This window comes from Talpa occidentalis, unplaced genomic scaffold (genome assembly GCF_014898055.3).
Source record: "Talpa occidentalis isolate TD23 unplaced genomic scaffold, MPIMG_talOcc4v2.1 talOcc4.9, whole genome shotgun sequence".
NCBI lineage: Eukaryota > Metazoa > Chordata > Mammalia > Eulipotyphla > Talpidae > Talpa > Talpa occidentalis.
This window is the reverse complement of record NW_023605305.1, coordinates 47,645,091-47,663,360: the sequence shown is the minus strand read 5'-3', so window position 1 is coordinate 47,663,360 and position 18,270 is coordinate 47,645,091. Positions and strand designations below refer to the sequence as shown.

Here is an 18,270-nt window from a genome sequence, read left to right as displayed (position 1 = left end):
ATTAATAATTTGTGGGGAGATACCTTGAGATTATGAAAATACCCTTTTCTCTTGTGAGCCACAGATTTAGCATTTGTTGATGAGTCTTGCTTGAAATCAGTTGCAAAATGGTTATTCTTCTAATTCTGTCATTCCTCATATGTTTCTTTAAAACATGTTCTTGTAAAACATTCCACTTTTTAATTTATCTATTATCTGCATGGACACATGATTTATTTTATTCTGTGTGTTATAATCCACTGCCATCGTTTATTTTGATGCTCATTTTTTTTCCTGAGATTAGGCCTGCAGGAGTCCTTTATTTTTTATTTTTTTAAAGATTTATTTATTTATGCATACAAGAACTGGACTACAGGCCAGAGGTGCCAGGGGCCGGGGGTGGGGTGGTGGGGGAGGTGAGAGGATTCACCAGAGACAGAGTAGGGAACAGAACAGGCAGACTGACGAAATACATTGCTGAGGGGAGCAGCAGGGCAAGATAGGAGAGGTCTGCTGCACCAAGTGGATAGCTCCCTAGCCAGCTGGGGATCGAACTCATGCTGCAATGACTGCGGATTGCTTTATAGGTTGCGTCTTAACCCCTTGCAGCACCAGGGAGGCCCTGCAGGAGTCCTTTTAGGTGGCTCCTGTATTCTTTTGACATGGCTGCCATCATTTTGATCAGTTCTTTTTTTCCGGTACAAATGTTCTAGAGACATCTGTTGTTTTTTCTTCAAGCATTCTATCAACCGTTTTTCCAAAAAGCTCTGGTTTGTTTGGTGAGGACTGGTGTTTCAAAAGCAACATCTGAATGAGTTGTACTCCTTCTTTGTGCTTTTAGGTCCTTTCAGTGATATGGTTAGAAATCATATTTTAGAAATTTTGAATTTTTAATGACAACTCCATTTTAATCCAGCCAAGGGTTCTTCCTTGGCTTTCCCATTTTAAAATATTTACTTTCAATATCATTTTTTTTACTCTCTTGCTTAGCCCTACCATATATTCACAAAATAGTTTCAGAATTACTATACCACACTACCCTGAAAATAAACCTAAGAGCTGAAGATATGTATGTGCTTTTAGTCCTTAAGCTAAATATATGTAGATAATCAAAGTATTCAGAAGTTATCTGGAATAGGTTCTTTGCTTTCTCCCCACCCCCCACTGGTGGTTATTCATTTAAAATACTGTTGAATCCTGTTGTTTCTCTTTGAATTAATTGAGTTTGAGTCTCTCTTCTTTGTTGATCTAAATTTATTTTCTGAAGACATAAAATATTAACATGACTCAAAGTCAAAGTTATATCAAAAGATATATTCAGGGCTCCCTGCTGGCCTAGGGGTTAAGTCTCAGTGCTATTACCATTATGGCCTGAATTTGATCTCTGGCAAGGGAGCTAACCCATATGGTGCAACAGACCTCTCCTGTCTCGCCCACTGCTCCCCTCAGCAGTGTATTTCAGTAGTTCTGTCTGTTCTGCTCCCCACTCTGTCTCTGGTGAATCTTCTCACTCCATTGTTTCCTTTTGCCAAGAAAACCAGAAGAAAATGGAATGTTCAGTAATTTGCATGTCAATCTTGTGTGCAGGGGCCATAACCTTTCTCTTTGAGTCCAAACAGTTTAAGACTGGAGTTGGCAAACATTTTCTATAAATATTTTCATCTTCATCATAATTTAGGGTCAGAGAGGTTCTGTTGGCAATACCTCAGTTTGAAACCAAGTTCTTTTGCTTAATTAGCTGTCACTTGGCATAAATCTTGTAATTACTGTACCTAGATTTACTTATTTATTAATGGGATGAGGCTGCTTGTGAGGATTAAATGAAATAACTATTTATAATTGTTATATGAATATTAGTTTATTATTAGGAACAAGTTTTGGAGACAGTGTTGGGAGGGTCAGCAAAACAGATCTCAGAGCTGCTGAGCAGAGATCTTGACATAGGCTCAAATACCTGGAATGTAGTGCTTAAGACTTTTGAGAGGGTGGGATGCCAACCTAGAGTTCTGCTGATGTCTGTGATGAGAATTGGAGTTCTATAAATATATGGGATGATATAATGGAAGATACTATAGTATTTGAAATGTTGTTCCTGTCTTCCAAAAAATACTCAATACATTTTGCCTTTTGCAGCTTCAAAGCCAGATGAAATTGCTAAGTGTGACATTTTCTTCCAATTGGATATACAGTTAAGCATACTTTTTTATAAATCCATTAGGGGCCCTCCCTAGTGGCACAAGAGGTTAAGACACAGCATTATGAAGCTATCTGCAGCCACTGCAGCAGCATGAGTTCAATCCCCGGCCAGGGAGGTGACCCACATGGTGCAGCAGACCTCTCTTGTCTCGCCCACTGCTCCCCTCAGCAGCGTATTTCAGTTAATCTGCCTGTTCTGTTCTGTACTCTGTCTCTGGTGAATCCTCTCACCCTGCCCCCCCATTAGTTCCCCCACTCTTTTGTAGTTGTGCCCATCTATTACAATGTCAAATCTTCATAACTATACTAAGTCTTGATATTCAGTACAACAATCATTAAACCAAGCTTTCACCATATAAATAAACACAAATTTGCTGGGATCTGTTATCCTTTAAAAAAGTTGTAAGTGTTATAGAGTGTGGTATTGAGTGACTCAGTAAATATTAGTGTAGGATTATGTCTTTTGTTTTTTCTTCTTAGTCCTTTGTACCCGAGTAACCCTTTTAGCTATATTATTAATCTCCATCATGTAATGGTATTATCAAAGTATGCTAGATTTTAGAAACTGTTCAATTGTTCCCTCATTCTTTATCCTACCTACATGGGAGATTAAGGCTTAGGTAACCCACAAAATATATAATTGGTGCCTCCCACTTTGCTTCTATGGTGGTGGTCTCCAAATTTCCTGCGTTGATTTTCATGTCTCTTTATCCCAGGTCCTTGTCTGGTGCCCTTGATAACTACATCTCCTTCAACTACTACTCCTTGATAACTACATTTCCTCTTGCTCATCTGAATGCTCATTTTACTGCCTGCTCTGACTTGTGGTAATTGTTTTGCTTTCCTTTGGACACTCTTCTGGTGACCTCTGAGGCTATTTAGGAGATCCTAGATTTCTGTTACTCTGACCTTTGATTTACTGCCAAGATGTACACATGTCTTAAAGTTTTGATTCATTAACTTTATGGAATGCTTATTTTAAATCATAGTGTAATTCTTAAAACTAAAAGGGGTGGGACACTGAAATTTGTATGGTGTAGTTTATCAAAAAAGAAAAAAGGTTCAGAATATCAATAAATTTGAATAAAACTTAAGAAAAGTCAAAGTTTGGGATTTTTACATTCTCTAATGGCTTAGGAATGGTTAGATGACAGAATTAAATTTTTGTTTCTTCAGACTCTAGTATTTTGTTTAATCTTGCTTATTTTGCTATGACAGTTTATAAACACAAGTGTACTGAGAAAATGTTGTGTTTACAATTATTTGTTTCTGTTAGCTTATAAGAGGGACTTAAAATGTCATTCATATCATTAAATTTCTGGATTTTTTTGCTTTATATTTGTAATGATAAAAAGCTTTGTTTGAATTGGCACCTTAATGGTTGCTATTACTGTGAACATAGCACTGTTCTTAAAATTTTGGGATAAAAAAGAAACCTCTTAGAGTTTGGTATATAGTAATAAAATTTGAAAATTAAAAATGTCTAACCATGCCAGATTTGCCTTTTAAACTTATTTTTGTTGGCTTTTTTCCTGATAATGTCATGGACATGGTGTGAGGTACATGAAACTAGTTTTCTCTCAACTCTTGGACAAAATGATCAATCATCCTGCTGATGCAGAGGTTTCTCCTTCATTTGGCAAAAGTGGAGAATGCACATGCTTTTATTACACAATCGTAGCAGCCTCTAACATTTCTATTCTATCATTCCTCCAAAGGATTTGTGACTGCTGAGGCCAATTGTGACATAATTTTGCTCAATTTTTCACCACTGTAGAAGAACTATACGGCCTCTGCAGGGCTGTAATCCATGCTGAGTTTAAGCTCCTTTTCCTAAAATCTTTTCAGAACTGCTAGTGCTGTCATAGTGAATCTTAGGCCTCATCTGAGACTCTGCACTATAGTTGTATAGAAGTAAGATAGTTGTAACAAAGATCAATTTAAAGTTTCTCTGTAGGCCCTAAGTTCTCAATCTAAAATAATATAAATGAAAAATAATAATATAAAATCACTCTTACTGGCTACCAAAGTGGTAACCATACCTGTCTCTTAGTAGATATCAATTTTCTTAGCTCAGGTTGTGCCAAAGTTTAAAACATGTAGCCAGTTGAAAAAATTCAAGCTCTGTCTTATGTTAGGGGCTTCATGTTGAAATGATTCAGCAATTATTTATGGAGGCACTTTTTGGGTGTAGGAATTGTGCTAGGCACAGGGTGTTCAGGGGTGAATAAGACCATCTCTGTCCCCAAGAATATTATTGTTCAGTAAAGAGGACTGAATGGTAAATGGACAATTGCATTGTGGTGTGTTGAATTTGTCAGCTGTCTTCCCTGACCTTAATTATATCAATTTATGACATGGAATATCATAAATGTTGTTAGAATTAAATAAGAGGGCAAATGTAGAGGGTTTGATTAAAGATGAGCATATGTAGTAACAAATATTGTAGAAACCTGTCTGGGGGAATGGACTTGAGAACATCAGGACCAGATTCTCAGAGGAGGTGGTGACTGAAGTAGCTGAATTCTGAATGAGATAAGATTGTTGTCCTGTGATGCTTGGTCTTTAAATATTCAATTGCATTGTCACTATGTCAATGTATTGTGTATATTGTCTCAAGAGCATGAAAGTAATGGCTCACCATTCTATTTTTTAATATGTCTTATCCTTAATTTTCTTTCAGAGAATTAAAGATGGCAGCGTAATTGACTCAGTTAAAACAATCTGTGTAGGGGATCATATTGAATGCATAAATGGAGAAAATATTGTTGGGTGGCGTCACTATGATGTTGCTAGGAAGTTAAAATCATTAAAAAAAGATGAATTCTTCACCCTGAAGTTAATAGAACCTAAGAAGGCATTTGGTAAGTTGGCTTTGTGTGTGTGTGTGTGTGAAATGTTTCTTCTCTCTGCTTTATCTTTCTAAGGGAAATGAGTATGGCCATGTGCTTTTAGTATATCTGTTAATAACACAGAGCAGTAGACAGCACTACTTATAAGGAAAAAAAAAAACTATTGAAGGAGAAAAAAGTTGTCTAGAAGGACATTTTCTAAAAAAGACATTTGAAACGACAACATCGATTGTCTAGTGACTTTGATGTGGCTGTTCTAAACTCTTAAGAATAGCACATTGTACTGTGTTTATCTTCCTGAGCAGTATGATTTTTGATGGAATTTTTTAAATCATGATAACTGTCATTCATGGACCTCAATAGAAAAACTTCAGTTATACATGTATTTGGAATTTTGAATAGCTATCTAGCCTGTTTTAAAGACTTTCTTCAATACTTTTCTTCCATTGGCATTTGAATTTGGCAGTGTGGCATGGTATGAAATTCCACTTTGGTGTGACATCTGTACTTGCTTGGTTTTAGCCATGGCAGCTGTGTTCCAACTGTTTTTGCAAACCTTCAGGGCCATCTCATCTACAGGAAAAGGTGCCAGCTTCTCTGTACCACCCAGCACTATTTTAATAAGCCAGATGATGGTCTAGTGTTCATCAGTGTTAAAATATCTTCAGTACATCATTTCTATGCCTCCTCTGACTCATCCAAGACCCTCACCTACCTCTGATCTTTTCCTCTGTCCACATAAAGTGACCCTTACTTTGTCTCTGTTAGCTGTTTTCCCAGAACAGTTAATGAAAATAGTGGTTGAAAGCAGTGGGTCTAGGGAACTAACATTTTTTCTCCCTTAGCCAGTAAGTAGCAGACCTTAGCCATATGGAATTGCAATCTTTTTTCTGCATACAAGTGATTTGGTGTCATTTAATGGAAATACAGTGTAGGTTCTGTTACTTGTGGAAGACAAAGTTCCAAGAAGGTGTAAGATGGACCTTAACTTGGATGTTTGGTTGACAATAGTCTTGAATGTTTACCAGGGTCAATGTATTTAGTTGTTATTATTCCATGATTAGATTTTTCTTTCAATACCAGAGATACAAGTTTAGATGGTTAGTGTACTTCCCTGCCTTATTGTGCCTGGCTACTAATGAACCTGTCTATTACTGCATATGCATTCCATGGAGACTGGGTAGGGTTTTTCTAGTAGGAGTATATTTTTTCAGCATCCTAAATTATAATAGTAGTGGATGTGCAGGTTAGAATATGTGGAGTACACATTAGAAGGTAATTGGGTACAAACTTCCTCCAATTCTCTTGGTTCCAGTCTTTTCTGTGGCTAGTTTGTTTTTTTTCTAGCATTATCAATAATGCATTGATTCACATTTTATAGCTCTTCTTGATTATCAAAATTCTGCTATTTTGGATACCTATTAGAAAGAGCCAGTTGAGATGAGGCAAAAACTTCTCTTCTTTGTATTCATGTAGTCTGTTTTGGCTGAAGCTAAGTCATCTTTAGGATTTTTAAAAGAAGCTTTCAGAAATGACCAAACCACCTTTGCCAAAGATTTAGCTAGATGGGGAAGATATATGAACTGTGTCTCCAAATGCATTAGGGAGAATTTTGAAAGAGGCTTGATTCGTGGATGAAATTAGAGGGATTTGTGCAAAGTTTAATAAATCAGAAAGAGAAAGACAGTTACTAGATGATTTCACACATGTGGAATATTAAAAAAAAAAACAAAGGAACAGATAAAACTAAACCAAAACAAACCCTAGAAATATTACTGCAGAATTGAGGCCACTGTGGGGGGGGGGCAGGGAGTGGAGATCAAAGTGGCAAAGGAGCCCCTTGTTGTATGTTGGAGGATTATGGATGCTTTGGTGGTGAGTGTGGTGTAATTCATATCTAAGGAGGTGTGAAGCCAGCCTCCCTGGTGGCGCAGGGGTTAAATCACAGCACTGTCAAGCTATTGCCAGCCACTGCGACATGAATCCCCGGTGAGGGAGCTACCCACATGGCACAGCAGACCTCTCCTGTCTCATCTGCTGCTCCCCTCAGCAGTGTATTTCAGTAGATTCGCCTGTTCTGTTCCCCACTCTGTCTCTGGTGAATCTTCTCACTGCCCCCGCACCTCTGGTCTACAACTCAGTTCTTCTATGCATAAATAAAAATAAACCTTTAAAAAAATTAAAATAAATAAGGACATGTGAAGCTATAACTCCTAAATCATATATAGTGTTGTAAACCAATGTTATATCAATATTAAAAAAAACCACACACATTAGGTATTTAGCTGTTTGGTGCCATACATTAAAAATAAAAACAATTTAATTTGAAAAAGACTTTTTTTAGTCGACATAAGGGGGAGATTGCCCTAGGGAGTAGGAATAAACAAAGATGCCAGAGCTCTGGAGCGATATCTCGTATCTGGGAATACCTATATGCCTGTTTGATTGGAATAGAGATTGTAGGTGATGGTGTAGTAAACACTGAAGATCAGGACTCAGCAGGGACTGATTATCAAGGGTTTATATATGAAGTTAAAGTGTAGGCAGTGGAGAACCAACAAAGAGGTTTTGACAGGGGAGTAACACGATGAGAGTTGAATTTTAGAAAGATATCCTGGAGAGTGTGTCAAATAGAGTTGTGGATTATGTGCTAGGGGTCTGATTATCATAAGGATTCTATTGTGTTAGTTGAGGAAAGAGAAGATGAAATCCTGCATTGAGGCAGTACCAGTAGGCATGGAAATAAGAAATGGTTCTGGGGAATAGACAGAGGTGTTTTGGCCCCATTTATGCACAACTCTATCCAACTCCATGTTGATTGCTTTAATGTGGTGGGGAAATTTTTTTTTAAGATTTATTTATTTTATGCATACAAGAACTAGGGTACAGGCCAGTGGTGTAGGGGGTGAGAGGATTCACCAGAGACAGAGAGGGGAACAGAACAGGCGAAATCTACTGAAATACACTGCTGAAGGGAGCAGTGGGTGGGTGAGACAGGAGAGGTCTGCTGTGCCATGTGGGTCACCTCTCTGGCCAAGGATAGAACTCATGCTGCAGTGTGTGGATAGCTTCATAGTGCTGAGATTTAACCTTTTGTGCCACCAGGGAGGCCCCTGGTGGAGTAATTTCTTTATAGAAATAGGCAAGTGCTGCAAGTCAGGATTTTGTTTTAGACCGGAGAGCTGGTGGTTAAACATTTACCTGTATATGACTGAAGATAGCATTGGTAACCCATTGGACACAAAGGTAAAGGAAAAAAGATTGCAAATGATGACCCATAGAATTATGGCTGGAGTAACAGATTGAGTTTGGTGCCATTCTGTAAGATGAAGAAAACTAGAAAAGAAATAGATTTAGGTGAAGAGGTAGGGAAGAGAGATTGTATTCAGGGTACAATTTTGCAGCTGATAGGTTTGAAATTTGTACAGCAATCAGTTTTGGAAATGTATAAGAGTGTTGAAAATTAGAGGTTAGTGAATGGGTTGTATGAGTAATTTTGTCCTAGGTTGTTAGAGGAGGCCATGAAGATAGATCTGATCCCTCAGAGTAATAAGAGAGAAAGACCAAGATAGAAGTGCAGGGGAACCCCAGAATTTAAGATGGAGGAGGCAGCATATGAGGAATGACCGTACATGAGGAGACAGGCTTCTGGGTGGCCTTTTCCCAAACTCCCAAGAACATGTCACTTGTCCCAAGAGCAGACACTCCACTGCAGCTTCCCTGAGTTGGTATGGACTATGATGGAGGGATAAAAGCTATTATAAAACACGTAACCTCAGAAACACCTTTGCTCTCAGAGTTGAAATCACTCTTTTTTAACCCTTGGATCTCAAACAGTGTGTTTAGAACACAAGATAGAATAAAATAGAAATTTTCATTGTGCTTTTGTGCCCACTAAGTGTTAAGTATTGTTTTCGTTACATTGTTTTCATATGTGTGCGCTTCAGTTTTGCATATTTTTGTGTATATTTATTGGTCATGATTTAAGGTATAGATTTCTCACAGAGAGTCATAGAAAAAAATGGAAAAAAACTAGTTTAAATGACTTTTTTGTTGAAAATTTGTAGTTTAATGAGAAATGTTTTCCATACCTAACATGGTTTCTTTTGGTCAGCTGCTTTTGGATCCAAATTTTCCTTCTTCTAGCCATGGGCTGATGGCAGCCTTCCCAGTCCTTATCAAGTATCGGCTGGAATGTCTCTGCTGGTATTTTTTTTAGGGCATGGCTCATTTCCTTTCCTCTTTTGCCAATGAAAAGGAGAACATGTCTCCACAATGAGCTCAACCCTGCAACATTTGCTCTGTAAACCTAGATTTTCCCCCAGGCTATGAAAATCCATTTTTTTCATTTGAATACTTCTAGGACTAGATAAGTTCATTTGGTTTGTATTCTAATGAGCCTTTTTAGCTGCAGAAAAATAACTATTAAATCTATGAGGTTTTGATTCACTTTTACTTAGATGAGCCTCTACTTTGTTTATGCTGGAGAATTTAATTTTTAATGGTTACCCTTTGTGGAAAGAGATTTGTTGAAGGAGGCCCAAAATGTCCCTGTAAGTGTCCCTTAAATTAGAAAGGGGGTTGAAAATTTACCTCCTATATCATTGATAGTTTTGGCTTTGGCTTAGATTTTTTAACAGATTGCTCAGCCATGTCTTTTTGAGGCTTCATTTCTGTGCTATGTGTCCATCAGAATGGGATGTTCAGTATGTGAAGTGTGTCCAAATTCTTTGAGTCATTCACAGCTGGAAAACTCGGACCTCATCTTTGTGATTCAGCTTAACTGATGTATTCATTCTCAAAAACTCAGTCTCTTTGATATTAAAAGATAAACTTTGACTTTCACATTTTATGACTTTTCAGATAGACATTTAGAAAGTTGTTCCTATTCATGTGGTTTCTAGTAAAAACATTTTCAACCAACAAATGTTTTACTATCTTTTCATGTATACTGAGCTACAAAATATCCTGGGGATTGTGAAAAAAAGTTAGAGATATGTAAGTGGTTAAGCAGTAGATTCTGTTTACTACATATATCCTGTGTGATGATGTGATATTACTTAACTTTGAATTACTTAACTTTGCTTTGGTGGCCTCAAACAAAAAGTGAAGGTGATAATAGTATTCCCACATTGGGCTGTTCTGAGGATTAAATGGTCAACCTTATAAAAGAAATCATAGAGCCATACCTACTGTTTAGTAAGTATTTAATAAAAGTTAGCTATTAAGCTGTAGTGTAGCCTTTCATTAAGAAGTAATTTTAGGGGCCTCCCTGGTGGTGCAAGGGGTTAAGCACTGCACAATGAAGCGATCTTCAGTCTCTGCAGCACGGGGATCCCCTGCAGGTCAGAGAGAAACCACATGGCGAAGCAGACCTCTCCTGTTTCACCCACTACTCCCTTCAGCAGTGTATTTCGGTCAGTCTGCCTGTTCTGTTCCCCACTCTGTCTCTGGTGAATCCTCTCACCCCCTGCATCTCTGGCCTGTACCCCAGCTCTTGTATTCATAAATAAATCTTTTTTTTTTTAAAGTAATTTTAGGTAACTGTCCTCCCAAGAAGCCCGCCTGTGTTCATTTGGTGCCTCTTTTTCCCCTTTTCTCCTTTTCCTAATAAACCTGTCCTTTTAAAATGTTAAAAAAGGAGTAACTTTAAAAACAAGATGAGGGGCCTCCCAGGTGGTGCAAGGGCTTAAGTGTCAGCACTCTGAAGCTGTCCTCAGCCACTGCAGCACAAGTGAGTTCGATCCCCAGCCAGAGAGGTGACCCACATGGCACAGCAGACCTCTCCTGTCTCATCTGCTGCTCCTCTCAGCAGTGTTTTTCTGTCAATCTTCCTCTTCTGCTCCCCACTCGTCTTTGGTGAATCCTCTCTGGCCTGTACCCCAGTCTTTGTATGCATAAATAAACCTTAAAAAAAAAAGATGAATTCACATGGAACAGGAAAAACAATGCAGTTGAGCTGGTGATTACCAGGTATTTGTTGAGCATTGACACTCTTCCAGATCTTGGAAAGGCAGATGATACTATCATGTCTTATATCAAATAATGAAATCTATCGGTATATTGTACTAGCTGCCATTTATGTCTTTAAACGCTTTCCTAGTAAGAAATCTGACAACCATCCTAAGAGGATAAGCAGTTTGTTGAAAGTGTTAGTGTTCACTAGTGGGTGGCAGAGGCAGGCTTATAACCCACCCAGTGACTATCCAGAGCCAGCTCTCTGACAATTGCATGATGAGTCTTTATGTCCTGTGTTCCCAAGGAGCTCACAATTTACCTAAAGAGTCAGATACATTAAGAATCAGGTAATTCTGCTAATAGCAATAATAGCTGCCATTTATTGAGGGCTTATTGGAAGCAATGTAGTATAGTGATTAAGAGCATAGATTTTGAGCTACTTAGGTTTAATTCCAGTCTCTGCTGCTTACAAACACTGTGACCACCCTCTCTGTTCATTTATCTGTACAGTGTCATCAGGGTTACACGAGTCAATATATGTAAAGTGCTTGGCACATAGTGCTGCGTCAATGAAAGTCTTGCTGGTAAGACAACTATTATGTCCTGATTTACCCTTGTACCCTTCCTATGAGGGTTTTCCAGATAAATAAAAGGAGGCGTGGGCACATAAATAACTGTTAGGTCACTCAGTAGTTGGTAGAAAGTATAAGAGTAGTACTTCAGTCCAGTTTTCTCCTGAGGCTTGTGCTTTTAATATTGTGTATTACTTCCTCTACAGAATATAATGCAAACTGCGATACATGCTTTAATGCAGATTTAAACAAAGTGTAATTTAGCTGAGAGCTGAGTTGTCTGATATTGGGCAAGTGTTAAGTTCTAAGGCTGAGAGAGTGAAGGGACAAGGAGAAGTGGTAAGATTGGGAAGAGTTCAGGACAGTGAAGAATCTAGTCTTGGGGAGACTGCAGCAAATCAGCTACAGTCTGCAAAAGCAGCTCAATGCCATATTAAGAAAAGCTCTTAAAACTCGGTGGGAAACCTGACGGTTATTTTTAGAGGATAATTGGGAATCATTTAGCTATTCGAACTGAGGAATATTATGAAATATTTTTTGAATTAGTCTAGAGGAACAACGTGGCTATATTTAATTAGAGGAGTAACCACGAAGGAGGCAGCTGCAACAGTTCAGGAGCATTGTAAGGGGTGGGATTTGGGCAGCAGGGGGATTTCAATGGAAAGAAGAAAGTGATGAAAATTGCAAAGGCAAAAGGTATCTTGAAGATGCTTAGCTATAAGGGTAAGGAGAGAAGGTTTAGAAGAAACAAATGTCACTCCTCCCTAAATTTCTTTTTTTTTTTTGAAAGATTTATTTATTTATGCATGGAAGAGCTGCGGTACAGGCCAGAGATGCAGGGGTGAGAGGATTCACCAGAGACAGAGTGGGAAACAGAACAGGCAGACTGACTGAAATACACTGCTGAGGGGAGCAGTAGGCGAGACAGGAGAGGTCTGCCTCACCATGTGGATAGCTCCCTGGCCAACCGGGGATCGAACTCCTCCTGCAGAGGCTGCAGATTGCTTCATAGTGTGGTGCTTAACCCCTTATGCCACCAGGGAAGCCCCACTCCCTAAATTTCTATCCTTGGAGCCTGTGATCAATGTAATCTTTGGAAGTAAGGCAGTTGGGATGAAGAAATGGCTTGGGGGAAATTCAGAGAGAGAAGTTCAGTTTTAGATGTATTGTGTTTTATCTGACAGTGGCAATCTCTTTCATATATTTTTTGGCAAAGGTTGAAAGTACTCACAATTGCAAATTTTGTGTAGTAGAACATGCCAATTAATCATCTTTTCATGTTCCAGACTTTGTTCTACCCCTCTTATATCTAGCTAGACATTGGTTTGGCACTTACCACAAAGTTACTATGGGGGAAGATAAATGAAAAGCCAAATCCCCTTTTGTGGGGTGTGGCAGATATAATAGATAGATAGATAGTGAAAATAACTGATAAATGTGTTTTCAATGTAAAGACCCAGCTGGATGAAGACCAGGCTAAATAAGTTCTCTTTCTACTCTAGTTGTAAACTCTCATTAGAAAAAATTAAATGCTTTTTTTTTTTTAAACTGTGAAAGGTGAAATTATTGTACTCTCTAATACAGAAAACATTGTTATCTGTATTTCTCAAGACATTTACCTTAAACAGTGATTGATTTCTTAGAACCTCAGTGGTTTTTTTTTTTTTTAAAGGAGCATTTGAAATTAATAAAAACCATGAACAGAGAGTTGATAAAAATTTTCTGTTGTTTTTAAGCTTAGTGAGTAAGCTAGCTCTGTAGAATGAAGGGGTAAAAAATGATGCTAATATGTAAGTGGCTTTCTAAAATGGCTGAATAGTATGAATATAATGTAACTTATTAGAAAAACAACAATTATACTAATAATATATCCTACCAGAGAGTGTATAATGGGAGTTGTCATATGATTATAGAAAGGTGGATCTAACCAGTTAGATTAAAAATTGTGGTCAGAGTATGTTTTTGGAAAAACTTAAGCAGATAATTTCCTTTATGTATGGAAAAATGTTTATGATATATTAAATAGAAAGGCAGATTACAAAATACATCAGTACTCCATTTTTATAAAAACTATCTTTAAGTGTAGAAGAAAAGTGAGTTAGGTTTGTGTACATTGAAATATTACTAATCTTTAGGTAATGAGTTAACAAGTGACTTGTGCAAGGGGTTAAGACGCAACCTATGAAGCTGTCTGCAGCCGCTGCAGCATGAGTTCGATCCCTGGCCAGGGAGCAACCCACATGGTGTAGCAGACCTCTCCTGTCTCTCCTGCTGCTCCCCTCAGCAGTGTATTTCTGCCTGTTCTGTTACCCTCTGTCTCTGGTGAATCCTCTCAACCTCCAACACCTCTGGCCTGTATCCCAGTTCTTGTATGCATAAATAAATAAATCTTAAAAAAAAAACAAAACAAAAAAACCCCAAGTAACTTCCCTTTTTTTGACTTTTTATGTTCTTCACATTTTAAATATAGAACAATCACATCACCTTACATGACCAGAAAGCAATTATTTATCTTAAAAAATGCTGGCATTTCTAGGAAGTAGAGAAATTAAATCATTCTACTTTTAGTGGCTTTATAATTTTTAACTATGTGATTCTCATTTTAAGCAGTTTTTAAAAAAGTAATACTTAAATGGCCCCATGTTAGAAATGTGGTAGAATGTTACATTGTATTTACTTTTCAAATCCACTCTTTTAATTGACAGTATTGTTTTAACTTTCTAAAGGTTTGGGGGAAATACAGTAATAGAGCAGTAATAAAATTGAATAATGATTTTTTGAATTCCCATGGTAAAATCATACCGTAGAATAAAAGTAGTAAGAGGGTGAAAATCACCATCACTCTAGGTGGAATCTAGAGGTTTGTCAACTTTTTTGTAACACATGTTTATTCTAGACTAAAGCTATGAACCTTCTCCACACAGATATACTTAACTCTTTGCCTGTAATTTTTGGGCTTAAAAAGAAGGGCTGAGTTTTTCCTCAAATGACACGTACCGTAAAGAATAAGATTTAGGTACAGTTGCTCCACTTCTGAATCTCGTCAGACACTGTGCCATCTCATCAAAGCAACAGTTAAGAATGACTTTGTGTTTTTGTGGAGTTAGGTTCACATTTGTGCATTTGATCCAGTAGACAACAGCTAACAGCTTGTGTACATGGCATCAGACTTGTCTCTTTTTCCTTTTTTTTTTTTTAATCTGCCCCAATACCTTACCAGCTGACTTTAAAAAAAGCCCCCATTTCTCTCCCTCCCCCCACAAGTATTCTAAAGTTGAGGAAATATTGGAGAAGAATGACATTTGCAATACATAAACTTTTAAGTTCTGGGACACAGCTGTTCTGAGAGAGAGAGAGAGAGAGAGAGAGAGAGAGAGAATGTATGTGTGTGTGTGTGTGTGTGTGTGTGTGTGTGTGTATGTATGTGTGTTAGGGGTGGAATTGGGGCCGGGGGGCCACATGAGCTGTTTATGGACAGTGTCATTGTGCAGGTCCAGGCATCAAAACACTTTTCTAGAAGGTTTGCTTCACTGCTTAGACAGACTTGATATTGATATCTGTGACATATCTTTTAACTGGAGACAGTGTAGAACCCAACCAAACTGACTTATGCAGATAAGGGAGGATTAGAAATCAATAGGTGATCCTGACATTGGCACAGCTCTGTGTAGGGCCTGATTAGGACCGGATTAGGACCTGATTAGGCCTGATTAGGACCCAGTGTCTTGCCCTCTCTCTCTGTTCTGCTGCCTGAGGCCTCTGCTTCATCATTCAAGTATATGCTTAAAGTTAGCATGCCTGCTGGGGCCCTCTGCTTCCTTATTCAGTTAGAACAAAAAAAATGTCTTTGTCTCAGAAATTCTAGCAAAAGTTCTTGGAATCATTTGATCAATGACTTTGGTCACATGCCCTTCCGTGAAACAATCACTGATGAAGGGTCTCAGCTTGGGCCATTCATGTTTCTTATCCCTAAAGCTGGGCATTGCCAGCCTTCCCTGAACCAAAGTTATCCCCCAATGATGAATGGTTCTGAGGAGACAGCGGACAACCAACTGATGTCTGTTACTAAGGATAACACGTAATCTTTCATGCATTGTAAAGTCAAATAGTGATTCTGGGGTAGATCTGCCTGGACTCTTATTTTTATTTTTACTTTTTAAAACTAGAACATTATTATGAGACTAATTCTTGAAATCCTTAAGATGAACTGGGTGTTGCAACAGCTCCCCTCTTGGGTTTGTTTAAGTGTTACTTTATGGAGTCTGTGCGTGAATCTACAGTTTACAATTTTTAGGTGCCTTGTCCAACCAGTCCTGGTGGTATTTCGTCTGTTAGCCTTGGCATGCCAGTTCTGTTTCTCTCCCACTTGACAGGGAGCCACATTTATCCAAGGACTGCTTTTGAAGGTGGGAGGCTTAGGGGTTCAGCAATGGTACAAAGTGTGTGTCTTACTGCAACACTTTCTACCTGATGACATTTCCTTGAGATGTCAAGGCCCCAGACCCTAGTACGTGGCCTTTTATTTTCCAGCTCTAGCACTTACCAGTTGTCTATAATTCTGGAGAAACCATTTTACTTCTTTAAGCTTCATTTTTACTGAGTATAAAGTTAGAATAATAATTATCTCATGTTAGTGTTTTGAAGGTTAAATAAGAGAGCATTTAAAGAATTTGTCACCTGCAATGTAGTAAAAGAAGACATTGACTTTAAATTGACATTCCTCTGATGATTTATATTGATCCTCAATGAATTGTAGTTCATTTTCAAGCATATAATGCTTGAAAACCATGTATGGGGGAAAAGTACACCTGGAGATTTTGTCTGAAAATGTGGGTGAAAATCATAGACCTCAAGTAAAGCTGTTAACCATAACTACTGTTGCTTTGTAGGAATGTGTTAGTCTCAAAGAAAACTTAAAATTTTAGTTTATGTTTCCCTCTAAATGAGGCAAGCATGCCTCAAAAATCACTGATTCCAGGTCTCATGCAGAAAATGGACTAGGTGTGCCAAAAAGTCTTACTCATTCCAGAACTATTAGCACCCTCTAGGGCTCTAAAGCACCATGAAGAGGTTCCAATTGGCCAAAAATTGAAACAATTTGAATTAAAAAAAAAAAAAGTATTTGCGGTGGACTGACGCATAACAAGCATGTTAAAAATCCATGTGATACCAAAACAAACAAATTTAACTGGTCATCTTTTGAGGAAAGTGAAAGAATTAAGGATTTACTTTGCCTTTCTTGTGTGAGTATCTTTGAGTACCCGAATAGCTGTAAGGGAAAGATACTTTTAGAAGAATCCCAGTTAATGAAAAAAATTGGTGTTTTGTGAAGTCTTTCTTATACAAGTGCAACCTTAATGCATTTCTGTGGGTTCTATTTCATTTTTATCAAATATGTGAAATAACTGGGCACGTAAAGATATTTTTCCAAATCTATTGTCATCTTGCCCACATATAATTTTTTTTTTTTTGGCATCTCGCCTAAAGCAGTTAACCTAGTTCTTACAGCAATAATCACTCCTTATTTCCTGGTTATTTCATCAGCTCATGTGCTTTTAAATTAAATTACATAATTAGAGTAACAGATAAATTGCCACAAAAGGGTTTGGGAGCATACATGACAGCTTCTTGGTGATGTCCCATTTAACCATGGGAGCAGCTTTGCACTACAAGCTGGAGTGTCCTATGCCCTAAGTGACCTCCAAAAGGCAGGGGGTCAGCATGCTTCAGGGGCGGGGGCCTGAATCTAGCTCACTGCAGTTTCATCACTCGTGTCTACGGTATGAACTGCCTGTCTCTTACCACTCAACCCCACTCAGCCCCAAGAGGGGTGCAAATCCACATTGGGAATTGAAGTGATTGGTTTAGGCTCTGTCTAGTAATTAGATGTGTTTAGATGGGTCAGCATTCCAAAAGCAGGCCAGATTAAAATCATTCACTATCTAGAATATTCAAAAACATGGAACTTGTTGCTTTTTCCACTGTGAGTGAACAGGACTGTCCTACCTATTTTTGCATATAAACTGGTTGATTTATGTCCCCTGAATTACAGGGTCATAGAGGAACATGGCTTCTGTTTCCTTAATCATAAGAACTGCCTTTCTGGAGGTTGGTCCAAGACAGAACTTAAATTTTAACTTTTGCTTTGGCGCCACCAGGTGGTTTGTTTGAATATATTATTCTCAAGGAAAAGATAGCTTAACAAACAATGATCAATAAAAATATGGTGTGAGCAGGCAGAGCGCAGAAGATTTTTAGGGCAGTGAAACTACTCTGTATGATACATGTCATTCTTTGTTTGTCCAAGCACATAGAATATGCAATACCGTGAGAGAGCCCTAATGTAAACTGTGGACTTCAAGTAATAATGATGTGTCAATGTAGGTTTGTTGATTGCACCAGTCAGCTAGGTGACTCTTGGTGCATTAGAGAAAAAGTCTCTATCTGTCTCTCACACAACACACACACACACGCATGCACACACACACATGCACACATGCACACACACACACACACCCAAGCATAAGGGAAGGAGGAAGATGCTGTTCTCTTGCTGCTTTCCCTCTGCTCTTCTATTCAAACCTGACATCTACCTTCTTTTTCCTGACCTTGATAATGTCCAGGGAACTTCTACCTCTGCTTTCCGGCCACTTAAGCCTTTTCACTTTTATAATAAAACCTATTTTGAATTTCTTATTACGTCTAATTTTTCC

At 38.2% G+C, this 18,270-nt stretch overlaps 1 protein-coding gene across 1 annotated transcript in view; it reads left to right on the top strand.

Annotated features, from left to right (window-relative positions):
• GIPC2 (GIPC PDZ domain containing family member 2) overlaps positions 1–18,270 on the top strand; it is a 70,896-nt gene that overhangs the window by 29,479 nt on the left and 23,147 nt on the right. Inside the window, exon 3 of the mRNA XM_037500316.2 lies at positions 4,859–5,039. Coding sequence (XP_037356213.1) covers positions 4,859–5,039 — 181 coding nt within the window. The remainder of the gene's footprint in view (positions 1–4,858; positions 5,040–18,270) is intronic.